This window comes from Miniopterus natalensis, chromosome 18 (genome assembly GCF_054644295.1).
Source record: "Miniopterus natalensis isolate mMinNat1 chromosome 18, mMinNat1.hap1, whole genome shotgun sequence".
Taxonomy (NCBI): domain Eukaryota; kingdom Metazoa; phylum Chordata; class Mammalia; order Chiroptera; family Miniopteridae; genus Miniopterus; species Miniopterus natalensis.
Genome location: NC_142098.1, coordinates 35,701,183 through 35,721,647, shown reverse-complemented (window position 1 = coordinate 35,721,647; position 20,465 = coordinate 35,701,183). Strand labels below are relative to the sequence as shown.

At 59.3% G+C, this 20,465-nt stretch overlaps 1 protein-coding gene across 2 annotated transcripts; it reads left to right on the top strand.

Moving 5' to 3' along the window:
- The first annotated feature begins 1,362 nt into the window (after window positions 1-1,362).
- On the top strand, window positions 1,363-20,091 carry ARHGEF1 (Rho guanine nucleotide exchange factor 1). 2 transcript variants are annotated; one of them, XM_087826728.1, is made up of 30 exons: window positions 5,546-5,590; window positions 5,675-5,758; window positions 6,196-6,309; window positions 8,207-8,305; window positions 8,544-8,586; window positions 8,814-9,060; window positions 9,658-9,687; window positions 9,939-10,038; window positions 10,184-10,280; window positions 10,369-10,404; window positions 10,641-10,772; window positions 11,467-11,572; window positions 12,212-12,223; window positions 12,826-12,993; window positions 13,300-13,445; window positions 15,244-15,390; window positions 15,698-15,780; window positions 15,911-16,036; window positions 16,153-16,267; window positions 16,380-16,480; window positions 16,712-16,789; window positions 17,019-17,094; window positions 17,174-17,341; window positions 17,887-17,974; window positions 18,099-18,185; window positions 18,501-18,571; window positions 18,657-18,743; window positions 19,129-19,292; window positions 19,374-19,476; window positions 19,745-20,081. In XM_087826728.1, the coding sequence occupies exons 1-29, from the start codon at window positions 5,558-5,560 to the stop codon at window positions 19,455-19,457; spliced, it is 2,922 nt and encodes a 973-aa protein (XP_087682854.1). In that variant the 5' UTR covers window positions 5,546-5,557; the 3' UTR covers window positions 19,458-19,476; window positions 19,745-20,081. The 2 variants fall into 2 exon arrangements, with proteins under 2 accessions (XP_087682853.1, XP_087682854.1); XM_087826727.1 differs by lacking the exons at window positions 12,212-12,223; window positions 12,826-12,993 and adding an exon at window positions 1,363-1,406 and having other exon boundaries at window positions 19,745-20,091.
- Window positions 20,092-20,465: the final 374 nt, after the last annotated feature.

Genomic DNA, 20,465 nt, shown 5'->3' with positions numbered 1-20,465 from the left:
GCAGCCTCAGTGTCACCTCCCCCCTCCCTGCTCTGTCATGGTCACTTAGTGGTAATAAATGCTTCCCAACTGCAGACCTTGGCAGGAGTCATGGATCTCATGGGGACTGTCCACCTCCTCCCCTGGGACCCAGGAGTCCAGGCCTCCAGACCCCGCCTCGCTCAGACCCAGGATGCTGCCCTCACCACTGCCCACTCCCACTCCCTGGGGCCAGGTAGCCAGCCTTGGCTGCCTCCTTAGAGGAACGGGAAGTGTCGGGGAAGGCTCCACCCCAGGCCATGCCTTCCTTGAGCAGGGGTGGGGGGGGCACAGGCAGGAATGGAGGTGACCGTATTTTTTTCTTTAAGTCCCAGAATCACAGGGGACTGTCCGGTGGGGCTAGCACCAAACTGATTTCTTCTACGGCCGGCCCTGTCCTCTGGGAGTGGACTTGTGGCAGGACATTTGGAGAGTCCGTGGCCCTAACGTGGGGAAGGGGGAGAGAACGCCGGCCAGTGACAGAGGCACAGACGGGCAGAGCTTCTGGGGCAGAGACGGGAGAAAGACTGAGACACAGAGATGGTGACAGAGACAGCAAGTGAAGGGACAGGCAGAGGGGCAGGGGCCCGGCCGGCGTGGCTCAGCGGTTGAGCATCGACCTAGGATCCAGGAGGCTGAGGTTGGATTCCTGGTCCAGCACATGCGGGGTTTGGGGCTCCACCCCCGGCGGGCGGCGTGCAGGAGGCGGCGATCAGTGACTCTCATCATTGAGGTCTCTCTCCCTCTCCCTTCCTCTCTCTGAAATCAATCTATCTATCTATCTATCTATCTATCTATCTATCTATCTATCTATCTATCTATCTATCTATCTATCTATCTTAAAAAGGACAGGGAATCAGAGGGATGAGATACTCAGAGGCAGTAGGAAGACAAGGAAGGACCCACAGACAGGGACATAGGGAAGCAGCAGGTGGGGACATGGCCGAGGTGGTTGGGCAGAGCCCCCGAGGGGGGAGAAAGTGACAGCGGCGGGGGCACGGCGGGGAGACCCCGATGGAGAAATGGCCAGAGACAGACAGACAGACAGACAGACAGACACAAGGAGGGCGGGACCCAGGCAGAAGCACCGGGGGCAGAGGAGGGGAAGACGGAACGGCGGAGGCTGCGGGCCGAGGTGCCGGGGGCAGGGGCGGGGCGCGGGGCGGGGCGCGGGGCCCGGCGGGCGGAGAGAAGGGGAAGGAAGCGGAGGTGCCGGGCGGGCGCGGGGCGCGGGCAGGAAGCGGGGAGGGGCGGCGGGGCGGGGGCCTCCGGAAAAACGCCCCAACTTCCTGCCCCGCCGGAGCCAGGAAGCGGGAGCCGGGACGCAGGCCGGGACCGCCGACCCCACCTCGCGCGCCCCGCCGGCCACCTCCCCGCGCGGACTCCAGGTACGCGGCCCGCGGCCCCGCCCGGCCCCTCCCCGCGGCGGCTCGGCGGGCAGGGCGGCGGCGCGGAGGGGCCTCCGCGGGCCGAGCCGGCGCCGCCCTCCCGGCCTCAGTCTTCCCGTCTGTCAAAGGGGCTGCGAGGGGCGGGCCGAGACCTGTCGAGCGCCCGGGGGGCTGAGGCGTGCGGCCGGGCGCGGCCCCCAGCTGTCCCGCGGAGGGCGATGGTCGCTCCCACTGTGCGGGCGGGGAAGCTGAGGCCGGGGGGCCCGGCGGACTCCCCCAGGCTCGCGCGTGGGACCGTGGAGTTGGGGTTCGAGCTCGCGGTGCTTTCCGCCGAGCGCCGTCCTGCACCCCCTCGTGCTTAGGGCCCCCTGGAAAGAAAAACGCCTGTTAACCACGTCCTAGGCCGCTGCGAAGCTGAAAGTTGCAGACAGCGTTTGAACGCGTTTTGGGAAATCTGTTTTCCTGAGCCATTAATTATACCCTGAGAGCTGGGTTGTGGGGGGGACAAAGCTGGCGATCTCCCCCCCCCCCATTGTATAGATGGGAAGACTGAGGCTCGGAAAGAAGTAATTGCTTATTCCAGGTTACAACGCATGTCAGAGGGAAAGGTTTGCTCGAACCCAGGAATTTTGCTCCCCGGCCCAGCGGAAAGTGTGCCGGGGTGGGGGCGGGGATGCGGGGAGAATTAATGTACAAGCGCTGGGAATTCAACTCATCCCCGAGTTAGGGAGGCAAGATAGGGCGAGGAGCCCAGTCCGGGAACTAAAGGGCTGAGGAGATTCCGAGATCTCAGGCTGAGCCCTGGCTGAGGGTATGGGACCATCCTCACCTCGGGCGGTAGAGGGGGTGGGGGGGGAGCAGGGGGCTGAACCCGGGGGAGTGACGGGAGCAGTCGAGATACGGAAACGGCAGCCCTCCAAGGCAGGCCAGAGCGGCCCCATGTGGCCAGCGTGGCGCAGTGGAAAGCTAGAGCGGCCAGCAGGAGGAATAGAGTCACCTGGCAGGAGCCGGGCTAGAGCGGCTGGCGGGAGGAGTGGAGTTAGAACCTAAGGTGGCCTCTAGGGCGGCTAGAGCGGCTGGGAAGGGGGGAACTGGGGGCGCCAGAGCCGGCGCGCGGGCGGAGGCTTCGGTCCTGGCAGCTGCGGTGGCTTCTCCGACCTCCAGCAGGTGAGGGACGCGGCCCCCGGCGGGCGTCAGACCCTGACTCCGCACGTCCGCCCCAGCATCCCTGGCAATGCACCCCGCCACGCTCCCTGTAGGATTTGGGGCCCGTGAAGACCCGCCACGTTCCATGTAGATACAAGGTCCTACAGACTACCCAGGTTTCTGCTAGCTGTCTTTGGAGACCTGGCTGCTTACAGACGTGCGGTCCCCCATCGATCAGTAGCATCCCCTAGAATCCAGGACCCTGTAGATCCTGAGTCTGGGGACCACCACAGGCCCCAATAGAATTCTAGTCCCCTTTTAAGTCTCCAGAGATCCCATAGACTGGCTACTTTCTCTGTGATTTCATGATCATGTGTGACTCTCAGATCCCTGTAGGCCCACCATGTGTCAAGTGGATCCTGGTCTCCTTATGGAATCACCTTGACTACTCTATTTTAGGTTCTATAAGGCTCCCAGAGGTTCTTAGAGACCAGGATCATCCATTCAATATCTTATAGACCCCGAGTCCTGCATAGAACCCAGGTGCCCATGCTGCCCCTCATGTGCCTGCTTTGCTTTAGGATCCCCACCCCTAAACCTGCCCTGACCCCCTTCAGCCCTATGCACATAGCACCCCCATCCCATCCCCGCCCCGCTGGACCTCAGGCCTCCTCAGTTGCCTACAGATCCATCTGACAGCTTCAACCCTTGTGGCAGGGCCTCATTGCCCCCATCTTCTAAGCAGCCAGTCTCCCTACCCCCATCCTCCCTCAGCCCCACCCCTCTGTGGCCAGCAGAGTCCAGCCTGCATTCCTGCCCAGGCCGCAGTGCCCACATAGCCCTGACTTTCCCATGCCCCGTAAGGAGACCTGATGTGTCTCAGCTTTGGTTCAGATTTTAGTTGCCTAAGGTCGAGGTTCCCCATGCTCTGAGGCAGCACATTCTGGTAGTTAACTGCATAAACTCTGAAGCCAGACTGCCTGGGTCTGAATGCCGGTTCTGTCCCTTATGTAAAAGTTTCCTCCGCTGTAAAATGGGGGTAATAATGATGATGATGGCCTCATGGAATCACTTAGAGGATTATATTGGTTAATACTATAGAGCAGTCATGCTGTGCCTGGCACATACTTAATGACGCTCAGTGCATGTTAAGCATTATTATTTCATATCATTGCAACTAGGAATAAGGAGCTGATGCATGCCAAGTGCATGATTTTGGGGCATTTGCTCAGAGAACCTGTGTCTTCTTTGCTCTTTTGGGATCTCCCTGCTTCTGTTGAACCTGTCCACTCCTAAGTGGGATGAGCATGGACTCGCCATGTTCGTGGTCATGTTTCCCAGCCCAGAAGTGCATCTGGCAGCCCAGTGCAGGTTTTCCATCTCCGGTGGGAATGGCAGTAGCGTGGGGTGCTTGTGGTTGTGAGCGTCGCTTTGCTGTGTGAGAAGCACTTGGAGCAATGCCTGGCCCCCTGTAAGTGCTGTGGAAGTTTAGCTCCCGTAATAAATAGTTACTATTATTTTTCTGCCTTGCTTTGCAGTTTTATTTATGTGAACATTTAACTAATGCTCAAATCTTGCATTACCCGAGCTTGGATGTTGGACAGATACCCTTTATGGAAAAGAATAAAAATGATGCCTGCTCGGGTGAACCCAGGGGATGGCATTTGGACACTCCAGAAAGCATCATTGTTTAATGATCATAATCAAAGTCATAGCCACTATTTATTGAGTGTTAGGGAGGAGGCCTGTGGAAGAGGAAGAAGGGGGGGTCTGGGCAGCTAGGGTTATAAATAGCTCTGGGCTGTGGGGAGAGTTCCCCCACACTGGTCCACCCCACTCCTGTTTCCACAGCTCTTCCCGCCTGACATGGGCTAGTGTGTCATTAGTCAGACTAATTAAGGACACAGAAGATGTCAGTGGGAAGACACAGGGAGAAGTGGAAACTCTAAGGGAGATGACATGGGAAAAAGAGATATGAGACAGCGACTCAGAGAGGTGCAGGAAGAGAGGCTGCAGAAACCAATGTGGGGAGACAGAAGCAGAGGCAGGAAAGACAGAGGGGAAAGGCAGGGAGCAACGGAGCAGGGATGGGGTAGAGCTGAGGGCGAAAGCAGGAGGAGGGGAGGTAGACAGTGGGAAAAATGAGACAGGTCTGAAGGAAGGGAGAGCGAAAATGAGGAAACAGGGAGAAGAGAGGCAAAGACAAGGTAGATTCAAGATTCAAGGGAGGGACAGCCAGGGAGCCGGCAGGACGGGGACATAGGTGAGGGAGACAGACACACCTTGGAGATGAGCTGTCTGAGGACTGTACTTTGTTTTTGTGGGACTGGAAGCCAGAAAGATATCAGATTGCTGAGAGAAAGAACTTGTGGGTCAGGGGACTCTTGGTCTCTGAGGGCGGAGGGTTCAGAGTTTTGTTTTCTTATGTGGAGAGAGTTGGGGGTTGGGGGATTTGCCATTGTGACTTCCTGTCACAGGAAGTGGGGCTGGTAGGTTCAGAGGCAGCATCCTGCCCCATGCCTGTCACAGATCGGAGGAGAGCCCCCACACACCCCAGTTATATCCCTCTTACCTCCCTTGTAGCCTTCCCAACTCTGCAGGCCCTGCCTCCCCAGGGCCCAGCCCCCAGCCCCTCCTCCCTCAGACCCAGGAGTCCAGGCCCCCAGCCCCTCCTCCCTGGGATCCCAGAGTGTGAGAAGCAGCCCCTTCCTGCATTAGGGACCCCAAAATTGCAGGCTGTCATTGCCACAGCTCTCTCATGGACCCAGACTCCTGGGACTCCAGCTTTCCCCCCAACATGTCTCCTTGTCCTTGGGCTCCCCGCCCTGCTGGCCTCTGAAGGGCTCTTTGTCGCCACACAGAGGCCCCATTGAGCTGTGGGGCCCAGATGGGGGAAGGCTGTTTACTCACCTTCACACCTGGGCCAGGAATCTGTGAGTAACTGCCCTGTGCCTCCTCCCATTCCCTAACCACCGCCCCTCCTCTTCCCGCAGCCCCCGGAGCCCATGGAGGCAGACAGCATCGTGGGCCGAGGGGCGGTGAGTGGAGACAGCCAAAGGGTGAGGACTGGGGGGGCTGTGAGGTGGGGAGCACTGTGGGCTGAAGCCAACCCTCTTCCACAGGCCCCAGGGCCCCCCCGGCCTGGCCTGGTGCCCGTCAGCATCATTGGGGCTGAAGACGAGGATTTCGAGAACGAACTGGAGACGGTGAGGGGGAGGTGGCGTGGAAAAGCTGCTGTCCCCAGCTCCCTGGGGCCCCCCCTCAAGTCCCATCCTCAGATGCTGTCTCACTGTGTCCTCTCAATGCCCTTCTCTCTCTCATCTTCGGGTGCCTCCTACCTCATCCCCCACCCCATTCTTGATCCCACCCTTTTTACTCTAACCCCGATTTTTATCACCACCCTCCAGTTATAGCATAGATCCCCATTCCATCTCCGAATTTCTGTCGTCACCTCTCATTATAACGTTAAATCTCTGTTCTCCCTGATACCTGCCTTGCTGCCTCCATTACAGCATAGACACCATCATCATCCCCATCCTCCCAGCTTGGATCCATCAGGAAGTACCAGGGGAGGGGGCGGGTCAAGCCCAAGGCCCCTCTCTGCTCCCCACAGTCTCACCCCCACCCCCACGCCCACCCCCAGAACACAGAGGAGCAAAACAGCCAGTTCCAGAGCCTGGAGCAGGTGAAGCGGCGCCCAGCCCACCTGATGGCCCTCCTGCAGCACGTGGCCTTGCAGTTCGAGCCAGGACCCCTGGTAGGGTGGGGCTGGGTAGGCACAAGGAGGGTAGGGTGGGGCCAGGCCAGGGTGGTCAGTGTGTTAGGCCAGTGAAGATGAGCCAGGAGGGTCTAGAAAACAGATCCAGAAGGCAGATCTGGAACTAGAGAGCCAGAGGGACCAGCATGTGATCCAGACAAGATTGCAGGTGTCCATATGAATCTGTGAGTGCAGGCCGGGAGAGCACACACACAGCAGGGCCATGCAGAGAGCAACAGATTCCAGAAGCCTGGGAGAAACCATGCCCCCCATCCCCTCCTGCGCCTATGGCAGCGTCACCCATCAATACAGACTTTCCCGTGGACTCTGGAAATCAAATCCTCTCCGTGGCCTTGGCAGGTGCCACCAGTGAGTCACTAAGGGCTGGTGCTTGGGAGAAACCATTAGCCCCCTCCGATCTAGTCTAGGTGTTGCACCAGGCCCTGACTCAGAAACAAGCAACCGCCATAAGCAGCCCTCAAGACAGAGGGACCGTAATCGATGATCCAGAAACCTGTATCAGACAGAAAGCACCCGGGAGCTGCAGGTGCAGAGCCATGCTGTGCAAAACACCTGGGAGTCTAGAGGACCCAGTGGGTGATGTAGGAAGGAAGAAGCTCTGTGGGGAAGGGTCCCAGCACAGGCTGAGAGCAGGGTTAGCCCAGGGCACTGGGTTGTGCTAGAAATGCACAGCAGATCCTTCCAGAAGACAAAGAGGCTGGCAGAAATGCCAGGGAAGGGCGCCCAGGGCGTGCAGAGAAAGGCACGTAGACTGATGCTGAAGCTTCAGAAACTGGCAGGAAAGTAGGAAACTGCCTTCTCTCCAGAAGTGTGGCAGACCTTCCTGTGGTGCATGGAGGTTCTGGCCCTCCTGAGCCTGGGGTTTTTCTAGAACCCGAGTACCTGGGACGCAGCCCAGGGATGGTGCTGACTGTTATGTCCTTCCAGGGATGTAGAACCTGAGGCCTAAAAGGGCCAGGGCTTGGCTGAGGACCCAGATGGCCTCCGGCATTTTGAAATCTGTCCTTATGCTGCTCCCTCACCTCGGCAGGTGGGGGAGCAGTGGAGGGTAGTTGTGGTCCCCTGGGCTGCTTCCCAAGGACCTTCCATGGAGTTTTTGCTTTGGGGTGGGGGTGGGGGGCTGACACATATTTGTGGAAAGTGTTTACAGAGTCCCACCCCCACTGGGCTGAGTCCTTAGCACACTGAGACCGAGACTATGTCCCTTACCTGACGAGAGCCCCCCGGGAGTCTGGACAGGTTGGGTTCCCCCCTGCACTGCCAGCGTAACCCAGCACAGGCCTGGCACGTAGGCAGTCCCAGGAAATGCTTCACGAATGAATAAGTGAGCCCCACTTGCTCACCTACTTATCTACCTACCATGCACTGGGCCCTGGGCCCTGTCTGAGACGCAGATGAATCAGAACCTCCACCCCACCCCAACACTCAAGTTGCTGGCTGTATTTCTAGGCAACGGAGCGTAGTGAAGATAGGCTGCCTGGATTCCCATCCCAGCTTTGCCACTTACTAGCTGTGTGACTGAGTAGACTTCTTGAGCTCAGTTTTCTCATCTGTGGAATGGGATAACGGCGTCCCTATGAGCTAACAGGGTCATGTGTATAAAGGGGTTAGAAGGCGTCTGGTATATGCCTGTGTAGCTGGTGGTAGTGGCAGCAGGAGGGAAACAGGGCCACAGAGAACCATTCCACAGGATAAAAAATTACCAGCCGCTCGTGGTGGCCCCCGGAGGCCTTGAGAGAGGCAGGGCCTGGGTGTGGGGATGGTGTAGATCAGGGAGCACGCTTCCTAGAGAGAGGATTTGCCCCGAGAGGCTTTCCAGGGGGATGTGTGGTTTGGGTGGCTGGGAGGGAGGACAGGTCACTCTCTGTCTCCCCAGCTCTGCTGCCTACATGCGGACATGCTGGGCTCTCTGGGCCCCAAGGAGGCCAAGAAGGCCTTCCTCGACTTCTACCACAGCTTCCTGGAGAAAACCGCGGTGAGAGGCACCTTCCCCCCACCCAGTCCCTCTGCCTTTGGCCCTGGAGAGCCACCTGTGCCTCCCAACCCCACCCTGCTGAGGGCAGCATGAAGGGCGGCCTGGCCTAGGGAGCCCCTGTGCGAGCCTGATCTTCCTCCCACCGCTCCTCCCTTCAGACCACCATTCCCAGGGGCACCTAGGCTGTCATCCATCACTGCTGAGTCCTGCCCTTCACTCCATTCTCTCTCCTGAGCAGGTTCTGCGAGTCTCTGTCCCTTCCACAGTCGCCTTTGAACTTGGTAAGGAGAGAGGAGACTTTGGGATGAGGGAGGTCTCTAGCAGGGGCCAGGCCTCCCAGGAGGCCCAGGGTGGGAGGCCATGTACCCGCGCTCCTTGGTCAGTGGGGATTCCTTTCTCCCTTCTGGCCGCAGCAGCCCAGAAGGAAGCATGACTGTTAGAGTCCGAGGGTGCGTGAGGAACCAGGGCCCAGGAAACTGTCCCCCAGCCCGCACCCCTATCCCTGCAGACCGCACGAGGCCTGACCTCATCTCCGAGGATGTCCAGCGGCAGTTTGTGCAGGAGGTGGTGCAGAGCCAGCAGGCAGCTGTCAGCCGGCAGTTGGAGGACTTCCGCTCCAAGCGGCTCATGGGCATGACACCCTGGGAGCAGGAGCTGGCTCAGCTGGAGGCCTGGGTGGGGCGGGACCGCGCCAGCTTCGAGGCCCGGGAGCGGCACGTGGCAGAGCGGCTGCTGGCCCACTTGGAGGAGATGCAGTGAGTGGACCAGCCCCTCCCCAGCCACCCCCTGTATTCCAGGCTCCCATCTGTGGCTTCACATTCATTCTTTAGCTACTTCCCTTGACTTTATTTTATTTATTTTTAAATGTCTCCATTGATTTCAGAGAGAGGAAGGGAGAGGGAGAGAGAGAAAAACATCAATGATGAGTCATTGATCGGCTGCCTCCTGCACGCCCCCTACTGGGGATCGAGCCTATAACCTGGGCATGTGCCCTGTTGGGGAATCAAACTGAGATCTCCTGGATCCTAGGTCAGTGATCAAGCACTGAGCCACGCCGGCCAGGCAGCCCTGGCATTTTAGTTTGTCTGGGTTTTTTTTCGTCTTCTCTTCCCAGGTTTGGGGTCTCCCAGTTTCTAGATCTGTCCAAGGACTGCATTCAGGCATGTCATTCCTGTTTGCACCCGGATGAGATCATCTCCTCTCTCCCATGATCTTCCTTCCCAGTTGCTTCAGCAGTGCCCTCTCTGCCTCTCCTCTGTCCTGTCCCAGCTTCAAAGGGACAGGAACTGGACATTTGTGCTGGGTGGACAGGGACCCCAGGCTTAGCCAGTTTGTCTTTCTTCTTCTTACAGACATACCATCTCTACTGATGAAGAAAAGAGGTGATGGAACCAAAGAGGACAGCAAGACAGGCCTTTTAGTCTCCTGGGCCCCAGGGAGGAGGCGCTGGGGGTGTGGGGTCCTGCGTTCAGTAGTGTCTCTGGTCCTGTCCCCTGGAGCCCTCTCCTCTTTCCTGAGATACACAGCAGGAAGTGGTTGTGGGGTTGGGGTGGGAGGTGAATGTGGAGGGGAAGACTGTGGGGGAGCAGTGTGCATGTCTGTGTGTGGGGTCCTTACCGTCCCCTCTCCACAGTGCCGCTGTGGTCAGTGCCATCAGCCTGTACATGCGCCACCTCGGGGTGCGGACCAAGAGTGGGGACAAGAAGTCGGGGAGGAATTTCTTCCGAAAAAAGGTGCTTCCCTGAGTGCTCAAACCCAGACCTTTCCACCCCAGAAACCCCATGGGGAGCTGCATGACTCTGTGTCCCTGGGTCCAGTTTCTCTGTGTTGGTGGCTCAGAAATACCAGCCCCCTGTGGCCTCCCCCCGCCTCTCACAGGTAATGGGGAACCGGCGATCAGATGAGCCAACCAAGACCAAGAAAGGACTGAGCAGCTTCCTGGATGCCGCCCGATGGAACCGGGGAGAGCCCCAGGGTGAGGTTCCTGGCCTTGCCCCCCCCGGACTTCTCTCTACTGCCCCCCCCAGACACCTCACGATCCTATTGGTCCCATCTCGTTTCAGCCCCAGATTTTCGACATCTCAAAGCAGAGGCTGATGGTAATGGTCCTGAAGCCAGAGCATCTATTTTGGGAACTTAAGAGGGGAGGAAGGGGTCTCCTGGGTCTGAGGGAGGAGGGGACTGGGGCCTGGGCTCCTGGGTCTGAGGGAGGAGGAGGCGTATCCTGGGTGATGGAGAAATCAGGGCTAGAGCACAGCATCTCGGATCCCCCAGGGCCTGTGGATTCGAGTTACTGGACTCTCATTTCCCACTTTCTCCCTCAATGTCTTCCCAGTGGAGAAGCCAGGCCTCATAGAACGGAAGGGAGGCCTGGGGGTGCCCTCCCGGAATGTTGGGACCCCTGGGCAGGACTCCCCTGGAGTTTCACTGCAGCCTCTGTCCGGAGACAGCCCTGACCGGGAACCAGGTGAGCGTTTCCTGGTCCCCATGGCGAGACCACCCCTTGGTTCTCCCTGCATGTCCCTCCCTGCTCCTGGTCACCAGTGTTATTCATAAAACCACCCCTTTTCTCAGTTTACCCTTTCCACGGCTTTCCTCCCAGCCTCTGATCTCTGTCCTGGTGATGTGTTTCCCACCCCCTTGGACTACATTTCCCATCACCCCACGGGTTCATTTCCCAGAACCCTCTCTGAGTGCATTGCCAGTCAGCCCCCTTAGGTGGTGAGCACACCAGCCACGTTAACTTCATTTCTCATAATCGTCGTGTGGCCCTCAGCCCCTGGGACCTCAGCTCCTTGGCCAGGCCCAGGTTCTGCAGCTTCCTTTTGTTACATGTAAGCAGTCACTTCCCTCTCAGAGCCTCAGTCTCCTCATCTGTGAATGGGGTGTATCCCCTTCCTGAAAGTCCTGGCTGAGGGTCAGCACAGATGGATGTGGAGGCACCGAGCCGCGCATCCGGCCTCCCCACCAGTGCTGTGCGCCCCAGCTGCCCATGGCTGTGTTCTCAGAGGTCTTTCCATTTGTCTGTCCCCCATGAGTATACAGAAGAGCCACTTGGTGTCTGCAGGCACTGGCATTCCCTGGTGGAAGAACCCCATGGGTGGCGTCCCTGTGCCAAAGGGGCCTCCCAGCCAGCCCCACTCTCCCTGCTGCTCCCACAGGTGTTGATGCCTCACCGGAGCTGGGGGACCTGCCCCTGCAGGGCCCGGCCAGCCTGGAGCCCCCAGCGCCCCTGGAGAGCACTGAGGAGGGTCCTGAGACAGAGAGGTACCCAGGCAGGGGTCAGGGGCGCTGAGCACAGGAGTCAGGGCTGGGAGGGTGTGTGTTGGGGTCTTGCTGCCATGTGCATCTGCTGTTCCCAAGCCATCGCCCCTCTGCCCTGCTCCCTCTTTCCTCCTTCCCCTTTTTCTCTGGTTCCTTTTCCTCCTTTCCCTTTTCTTCTTTTTCACAGTTATTTCTCCTCTGCTCCCGTTCTTTTCTTCCATCCGTCTCTTCTCCTCTCCCTCTCCCTCTCCCTCTCCCTCTCCCTCTCCCTCTCCCTCTCCCTCTCCCTCTCCCTCTCCCTCTCCCTCTCCCTCTCCCTCTCCCTCTCCCTCTCCCTCTCCCTGCTTCCCATGCCCTTCACCCCTCAACTCCTGACCCTGCTCCCTGCACCCCTCCGCTTCCATCCCTCTCTCTTCTAAGCCTCAGCCCAGCTGCCTTGCTCCTGCCTTCTGGTGCCCCTTCCCTCAGCCCCCCAGTCCTCTGTGCTCCATGCCTGGGGGCCCTGTCCCCCTCATAGTTAGGGGGGCAGGCTCTGCCCCCTGCCTGTCCTTGTGCCGCTGCTTTGGGGACCCTTTGGTGGGTGGGGGAGGTGAGTTGGGTTCCATCTGGTCCACCTCTGACCCTGTGCCCCTCTCTCCCCAGAAGGTGGAAGAGGTGGGTGCCTGGGCCCTGGGTTTGGGGGAGGGCTAACCCCTCCCCCATTTCTCCCAGCCCCTCCCTTCTCCCCACTCCCCTTCACCCCTGAGAGGGGTGGGTGGGGACATCACCCTCCCAGCCAAAGAGCTAAGTATTAAAATCCCCTTTCTCCCACTCCTGACTCCTGGCTCTGCCGCCATCCCCACCTCAGGGAAGGGAGGGGTCAGTCCTGTGCTCCACACTGGGTTCCCCTCCCTGCCCCCACCAAATTTCAGTATCCTTCCTGACCACCCCCTACTGCCCCAGCACCCCTAGATCCCACTGCTCCTTCTGACTCTTCTCTATTCTGTTGCATGTTTGACCTCTGTCCTGGTCTCTCCCTGTCCCTGTCCTGGTCTGTCCCTGTCCTGGTCTGTCCCTGTCCCTGTCCTGGTCTGTCTCTGCCCCTGTCCTGGTCTCTCTCTGTCCCTGTCCCTGTCCTGGTCTGTCCCTGTCGTGGTCTGTCCCTGTCCTGGTCTGTCCCTATCCCTGTCGTGGTCTGTCCCTGTCCTGGTCTCTCCCCATCTCTTCTGTCCTTGTCCTGGCCTCTGCCTGACTGTATCCTTGGCCTCGGGGTCCAGGCTATCGGGGCGTCTGGGGCGCTCAGAGAGCCTGCGGGTGAGTGACCGCCGCCGGCCTTCCCGGGGCAGCCTCGGGGCTAAGGGCCGGGGTGGGGGCCGCTCCCGGAGCGACGTGGACATGGACCCCAGCTCTGCCACGGCCGTGCTTGGCCCTGCCCGACGAGCCACGTACGTCACTCCAACCCCCCCAACCACTGACTCAGCCTGGAGAGTCAGGGAGGATGGGGGAGAGGGGAGGGGACATTGACAGAGTCACAGAGAACTGGGTGTTGGATGCTGAGGTCACTGAAGGCCTATAGTGGTCGCAGGAGAGGGGTAGGACGGTTCTTTCGAGAAATCTGGGGGCTGGTCTACAGCATGGGCCTCCTGGGGTCATGGATGCTGAAGCCACAGAGGGGGATTGGACACTAGAAGTCAAAGTCTCCTCTCTGGGACACCCTAAGCCAGGCCCTTAACCAGGCCTTTGTCCCACAGCCCCGAGCCTGGAGATGAGGGGGAGCCGGGACGGTCGGGACTAGAGCTGGAACCAGAAGAGCCCCCCGGCTGGCGGGAGCTCATCCCCCCAGACACCCTGCACAGCCTGCCCAAGAGCCAGGTGAAGCGGCAGGAGGTCATTAGCGGTGAGTGCCATCCTCTCCAGCCCACTGTGACCAAGGACACAACCCAGCTCTGGCAGAGATGGAGCCAGAGGCAGGGACATGTCCATCCCGCTGTAACAGGCAGAGCGAGTAGGCCGAGGGCCATTTGGTACATAAACTGTAGGACAGCCACTCCGCGGACCAGGAGTGCTGCTGGCAGGGCGGTGTTCCCGACGACTTTCTAACAGTGCGAGACGGTGCTGATGTTAAGAGCACGGAATGTACGTGAACTTGTATCTGGCATCAGCCTTTGTTTCCCTGTTTGTGAAACACGGGCAGCAATGGTTTCTGTGTCAAAGGGCTGTCCCGAGGGTGAGACGGGTCACAGACGCGCCTCGCACAGTGTTGGGCACAGAGCGAGCAGTCGAGCGCCCGGGCTGTTCCTGCGACCTTAACCACTGGGGGACCCCCTGGGGAGCAGCCTGGGAAGCCAGTCGGTGTATTAGCAGCGCTTGCTTCTGGGCAGAGGTGATGGGAGTATCATTTTCGTCTTAATTCTTTTTCATGGTTTTGAATTGTGTGTGTGTGTTAAGGGGGTTTGGCAAAAGTAGATGCTTTTGGAAGCTGGTTTGAAGTCCACTTGAAGAAGGTCCTCATTCAGAATTTTGAGAGCAGTACATGAGTGCTTTTTAGGTCACAGATCCTTCTAAGGATACGATCAAAACATAAGCAGTGCTCTCAGAACTTTCCCGAATGATGGAAATGTCGATGTTTGCGCTGTCCAACTCAGTAACCAGCAGCCACATAATGGCTGTTGAGTACTTGAGCTATGGCGAGTACACCTGAGAACTGAATTTTTTTTAAGCTTTACTTTTTTATTATTTACTGATTTTAGAGAGAAGGGAAAGAGAAACATGGAATTGCTGTTCCACTTATTCACGCGTCATTGGTTGCTTCTTGTCTGTGCCCTGGCCGGGGATGGAACCCGCTACTGTGGCACATAGGGACAATGCTCTGACCAACTGAACTACCTGGCCAGGGCCCTGAGAACCGAATTTTGTGTTTCATTTCATTTTTCTTATATGTTTTTATTTCAGAGAGAGGAAGGGAGAGGGGAAGAGAGAAACATCAATGATGAGTCATTGATGAGCTGCCTCCTGCACGCCCCCTCCTGGGGATCGAACCTGCAACCCAGTCATGTGCCCTGACCCGGAATTGAACTGTGACCTCCTGGTTCATGGGTTGGCAGTCAACCACTGAGCCACCCCTGCGGGGCTCATTTCATTTTAATTAACATGTGAAGAGCTGTATGTGGCTACTGGCTGTTATCTCGGAAGCATAGCAAGTTCTCGCACCAGAAAAATAGGCATAACACACAAAACCAGGGACTTCCGGAGCCCTTGGAGCTCAGGCATGCACCCTGTGGGCCCTGGATCTGAGGCTGCCACCCTGTGTGAGGAGGGAGTCGTCATCCCTGAAACCGAAGCTCATTCACTTGCTGGACAGTTAGGCATTGAACACAGCTGCAAGCTTGCTGGCCATGGGGCAACCGAGTTGTCCTGGTTTGCCCAGGACTTTCCCCATTTGGGCACTAAAAACCTCATGTCCTGGGAAGTCCGTTGTGCCAGGTAGACTGGGACACATGGTTGCCCTGGCTGCTGAAAAGGAGAGGCAGCGGGTCAACGAATTCTCAGTGGCTGTCTCAGAGGCAGATGACTTCAACCCAGAGAGAGTTGTCCCTGTCCTCTCCCTTTCACCCCCTCCCCCCAGCCTGCCTCTAAGACTGCCCCCCTTTGTTGGCACCCTCCCCAACCATGCTTTCTTCCTGGTCGCCCTGCAGAGCTGCTGGTGACGGAGGCGGCCCATGTGCGTATGCTGCGGGTGCTGCACGACCTCTTCTACCAGCCCATGGCTGACGGGGGCTTCTTCCCCCTGGAGGAGCTACAGAACATCTTCCCCAGCCTGGACGAGCTCATCGAGGTGCATTGTGAGTGCAGGGCTGTGGCCCTACTGCGCACCCCACCACTGACTCCCTCCTTTGAGGCCTTGGTGTCTAGACTTGGGGTCTAGCATGTTCTCCTGGAGCACCCATCACGGGCAGCCTCTGTGCTAGCACTAGGGACAACCCCACCCTGGACCCCTAGAGCTCACATTCCAGGGGGGACAGCCCACTAGCCCCAAGGATCAGGCAGACACACCTGTAGCCCCACCCCGCCAGCTCCCAACCAGGCTCTACATACAATCTTGAGGGTCCTGACCGCACCCCCTATCCTTACCCCCACCCCCCCGCACAGCCCTGTTCCTTGATCGTCTGATGAAGCGGAGGCAGGAGAGCGGCTACCTCATTGAGGAGATCGGAGATGTGCTGCTGGCCCGGGTGAGGGCACCCAGCCCAGCTCCCACCCCTCCTCCTAGCCAGGGGTCTAGGCCCCCAGCCCTGTCCTTTTGCCTAGGCTTTCATGTCCCACCTGAGACACCCCCTGGCCTGAATCTGAATCTTGCTATAGTTTGATGATGCCGAGGGCGCCTGGTTCCAGAAAATCTCCTCCCGCTTCTGCAGCCGCCAGTCCTTTGCCTTAGAGCAGCTTAAAGCCAAACAGCGCAAGGAGCCTCGTTTCTGCGCCTTCGTGCAGGTGAGGTGGGCAGGGCTTGGGGGTTCTGTGCCAGAGTCCCAGGGAGGAAGGGCTGATGTCCCTAACCCAGAGGCTAGCCCCAAGCATGGGCCACCTCAGTGCTGCTGTCCCATTAGGAGGCTGAGAGCCGCCCACGGTGCCGCCGCCTGCAGCTGAAGGACATGATCCCGACGGAGATGCAGAGGCTGACCAAGTACCCTCTGCTCCTGCAGAGCATCGGGCAGAACACAGGTATGGCCTGGCCCACTCTGTTGGGCCCCAGAGCTCCCATCTCCCACCCTGGCCGGGACCAGCAGCGTCTAGGCTTGGAGTTCACCAGCGCTGGTCCTTCCCTTGCCCACAGAAGAGCCAGCAGAACGGGAGAAAGTGGAGCTGGCAGCTGAGTGCTGCCGGGAGATTCTGCACCACGTCAACCAGGCTGTGAGGGACATGGAGGACCTGCTGGTGAGCCGGGCTTTTTCCATCTCAGGGCCGTTTCTACTCTGCAGGTCAGGCCAGGTCCTCAGCTTGACCCCAAGGGATTACCTCCTGTCCAGGGGCTACCTGGGCCCTCAGCTCCTCCCTCTCAGGGTTACTGGAGGTCAGGCCTCCCCCTGGGCTTGTATACTTGGGGGTCACTGTTGGGATGGCCCCAGCTCTTGGTTTGTACTTGTGACACTCTGTTCCCTGCTGCAGCGGCTCAAGGATTATCAGAGGCGCCTGGACTTGTCCCACCTGAGGCAGAGCAGTGACCCCATGCTGAGCGAGTTCAAGGTGACCCTGCCTGCCCTCACCTCCTCTCCACTGGCCCAGCCCTGCTGCCCAGGCATTCTCTGACTGCTCCCCAGGAGCCAGAGAGGCCCCTCAGCTCTGACCCCTCCCCATCCCCACCCAGCGCCCATCCTGACCCCTGACTATGATACCCAGCCCCGCCCCATGGTCATTTCCACCCTCCCCTGCCCCACCCTGGGCTACACCGATAGTCACTCCTTCCTGCCTCCAGAACCTAGACATCACAAAGAAGAAACTGGTCCACGAGGGCCCACTGACGTGGAGGGTGACAAAGGACAAGGCTGTTGGTGAGCCCCAGGGCTGCGAGCCAGGGCCTCGGGGCAGGTGCTCAGGTAGGGGGTGTTGAACTTGGCCTCGCCCTTGCAGAGGTCCATGTGCTGCTGCTGGACGACCTGCTGCTGCTGCTCCAGCGCCAGGATGAGCGGCTGCTGCTCAAATCACACAGCCGGACGCTCACGCCCACGCCCGACGGCAAGACCATGCTGCGGCCGGTGCTGCGGCTCACGTCTGCCATGACCCGTGAGGTGGCCACCGGTGAGTTCTGGCCCCAGTGGCTCAGGGCATGGTTGCCTAGGGAGTGGGTAGGGAACCCTCCCAAGAGCCGGGGAACTCACATTCTGGCAAAGGGGAGGCCACAGCAGAGGTTGAGAAGTGGGAGACTTGGCAGTCCCGAGGCCAGGGCTGTGGGAGGGACGCCTGAGAACTGGGCAGGCCCAGGCTGTGTGTGGATTTTATTAAGTGAGATGGGAAACTGCCCCAGGGTTTTGCACAGAGGAGCAGCCAGGTCTGCCTGCTAATTTTAAGACACCTGGCTGCCCCTTGGGGATTATAGGGATGCAGGGGTGGGAGCCAGGAGCCCAGTGACAAGGGATTTGTTACCGAGAAGCTGCCCCAGGGCCATGGTGTTGGAGTTGGGTTGCCTGGTTTGATGCGGGAGCATTGAGAGGGAAGGCTAGTAGGGGGCACCTGGGGCAGGATATTAGTGACACAGGATGGGGAATTGAGTCAGGGAGTCCTGAGAGCTCCACCATCCTGAGGGCCACCCTGGCTCTGAGCCCCGCCTCTCCCTCCCCTTGCAGATCACAAAGCTTTCTATGTCATTTTTACCTGGGACCAGGAGGCCCAGATATACGAGCTGGTGGCGCAGACCGTGTCAGAGCGGAAGAAGTAAGGGGGCTTGAGTTCCACAAACAGGCCAGATCCCTGGGTCCCTGGGGATAGGGTGAGGGTGGGAGGCCCTGGCACAAGATCTGGGGGCTCTGACTGACCAGGGGCTGGCCTGTCTTCCCAGCTGGTGTGCCCTTATCACTGAGACCGCAGGATCCCTGAAGGTCCCCGCTCCTGCCTCCCGCCCCAAACCCCGGCCTAGCCCCAGCAGGTGAGGGGGGCCAGGGAGGGAACTGGAAGGCTGGGAGGCTGGGCCTGGCTTCCTGTGTGTCCCCAGAACTCAAGCTCTAGCCCTGGTCCACGTCATGCCAGTGTGCATGCCTATGTGTGTGCCCCCCACCGTGGCCCACCTGTCTCCTACTCAGGCCTCTCTGTCTTCCACTGGCTGGGCTTCTGTTTCCCTGTCTCCCAGCCTTGACCTCTGTCTCTGTCTCTGGACTGCCCCACCTCCAGCTATCTCTCTCCCTGCCCCTGCTACCCCCCCAGGGTCAGGGGTGTGGGGGTCACCCAGCACTTCCTCCCCCAGCACCCGTGAACCCCTGCTCAGCAGCTCTGAAAATGGCAACGGTGGCAACCGAGAGATGCCCCTGGCTGATGGTGAGCCTGGAGGGCCTCGAGTGGGGGCGGGGGAAACCACAGGAGACCAGGCAGAATCTCACCACCCATCCTGCTCCCCACCCAGGCCGGATCGAGAGAACCCTCAGCACCCTCCTGCCCTTCTGCAGGCCAGGCCCTGAGGGCCAGCTCGCTGCCAAAGCCCTTCAGAAAGGTAGCCCACCCCACCCCTTGCAGAGCTGTGGCCAGCCCAGACTGGTGTTTTCCATTGTGCCTCATGCCCAGCCACCACAAACAGTGCGCCCGCGACCGCGCACAGCCCCACCCCCTCTTCTGCAGCTCCCATCCCTTCCTTGACCGTCAGTTCAGTCTCCCTGGACCCCTCTCCAGCGTGGTGCCCTCCCACCCTGCCCCAGCCCTAGCCTCGCCTCTGCACTCCCTTTTGCATCCCCAGCTCTATCTGCAGGCCTGGCTAACCACAAGCTCAGCCTGGCCTGACGTCCACCCTCACTCCCAGCCTGTGCCCCTTCCGTTCCCCTCTGAACCCCCCATCTCAGCCCCAGCCCCACCTCTGACTCTGTCCCCTTGTCCCTGACTAGTGTTGTCCCTGAAGCAGCTCCTGCTCCCCTCAGAGGAAGACAGCGGGGCAGGGCCTCCCCCTGAAGGGGATGGAATTCCAGGGGGCAGCCCCCTGAGCCCCACACAGACCCAGGAAATCCGAGAGGAGCTACTTGGCCTGGAGGACACCATTAAACAGCTGGAGGTGGTGGTGGGCAGGTGGGTGGGTGGGAGGGCGGGAGGGCTGGCTCAGTGAGGACCCCTCATGGATGACCCCCCCAACCAGGAGGTGGAGGAGGAGTTCTGTCGCCTGCGACTCATCTTGTCTCAGCTCAGAGAGAACACTGTCCCCCAGTCTGGCTGTACCTGAGGCTCCCTGCCCCAGGCAGGTGAGTGGGGAGCTAGGGGGTCCAAGGGCTGCCCAGAGAGGGGGAACCAGAGTCAGCCCCTCAGGGACCCCCTCTCTACATCCGTTTCTCTCCCTCTGTCTTCATCTTTCCGAATCTCCCCAGCCTACCTCCCATCTCTCCATCTGTCAGCTTTTGTTTCTCTGGCCATTTTTTGCTTTCTCCCCACCCACCCCTTTCTCTCCTCCCTTTCCCTGTGTCTCTCTCTCCATCTCTCTCCCGATCTCCCTTTTCTCCTGCATCCCCCCAGGCCTCCTGCAAGATGGAGAGGACGTGAGGACCACCCACCCACTACTGCACAGCTGCCGTAGCGTCTGCAACCCCACGGGCCCAAGGAGAGGGAGCCGGGCTTTCGGGGCCGTGTCTGAGGGGTCCAGCTGGGATCACTGCCTCCCCCAACCTCTCGTTGGCCTTGGCCTTCTGTTTTGGGGACTCAGGGCTTCATCCCCGGGGCACCACCATGATCACCATTTCCCGGGCCATCTCAGTATTGCCTGGGGGGGGGCACCCCTCCATCTCCCACCCCTAAGTGCCTTTGCTCTGTTGTTTTTATATCCTGGATTGGAGGTTTATTTTTTAATATATATTATCTAAGGAGAGGTCTGTGTTATGAAGATGGGCCCTGGAGTGGTGTCTGGAACCCTCCCTGACTGGCACCCCCTTCCTGGGCCTGTCCCACCACGTCACCTCTGTGCCTCTTGCTCTCTCCACTTGTTCATTCATTCCATGTTTTAATAGCTCTTTCCCAGCACCCCGAAACAGCCCTCCCAGCTCCCACCCGCATACCCCCATGGTCACCCACAATGCTGGGCACCCCACATCCACGCTCCTTTCTGTTCTTTTATTTTTGTAGTAAACTCTGGAGGTGGCTATTGGGAATCGTGGGGAGCTGGTGGGGAGGGGAGCCCTCCTGGGCGGGGGCTGGGGGCGGGATTATTGCTCTGAGCACCCTGTCCCCAGGGGGCCTGTGT

What these genes read in the sequence shown, in the direction of transcription:
- ARHGEF1 (XM_087826728.1), top strand. Translation starts at nt 5,558, where the DNA reads ATGGAGGCAGACAGCATCGTGGGCCGAGGGGCG. An exon ending in CAGCCCTGACCGGGAACCAG is followed by an intron (nt 10,773 to 11,466) that starts GTGAGCGTTTCC and finishes CTGCTCCCACAG; the next exon opens with GTGTTGATGCCTCACCGGAG. An exon ending in GACCCGTGAGGTGGCCACCG is followed by an intron (nt 17,342 to 17,886) that starts GTGAGTTCTGGC and finishes CTCCCCTTGCAG; the next exon opens with ATCACAAAGCTTTCTATGTC.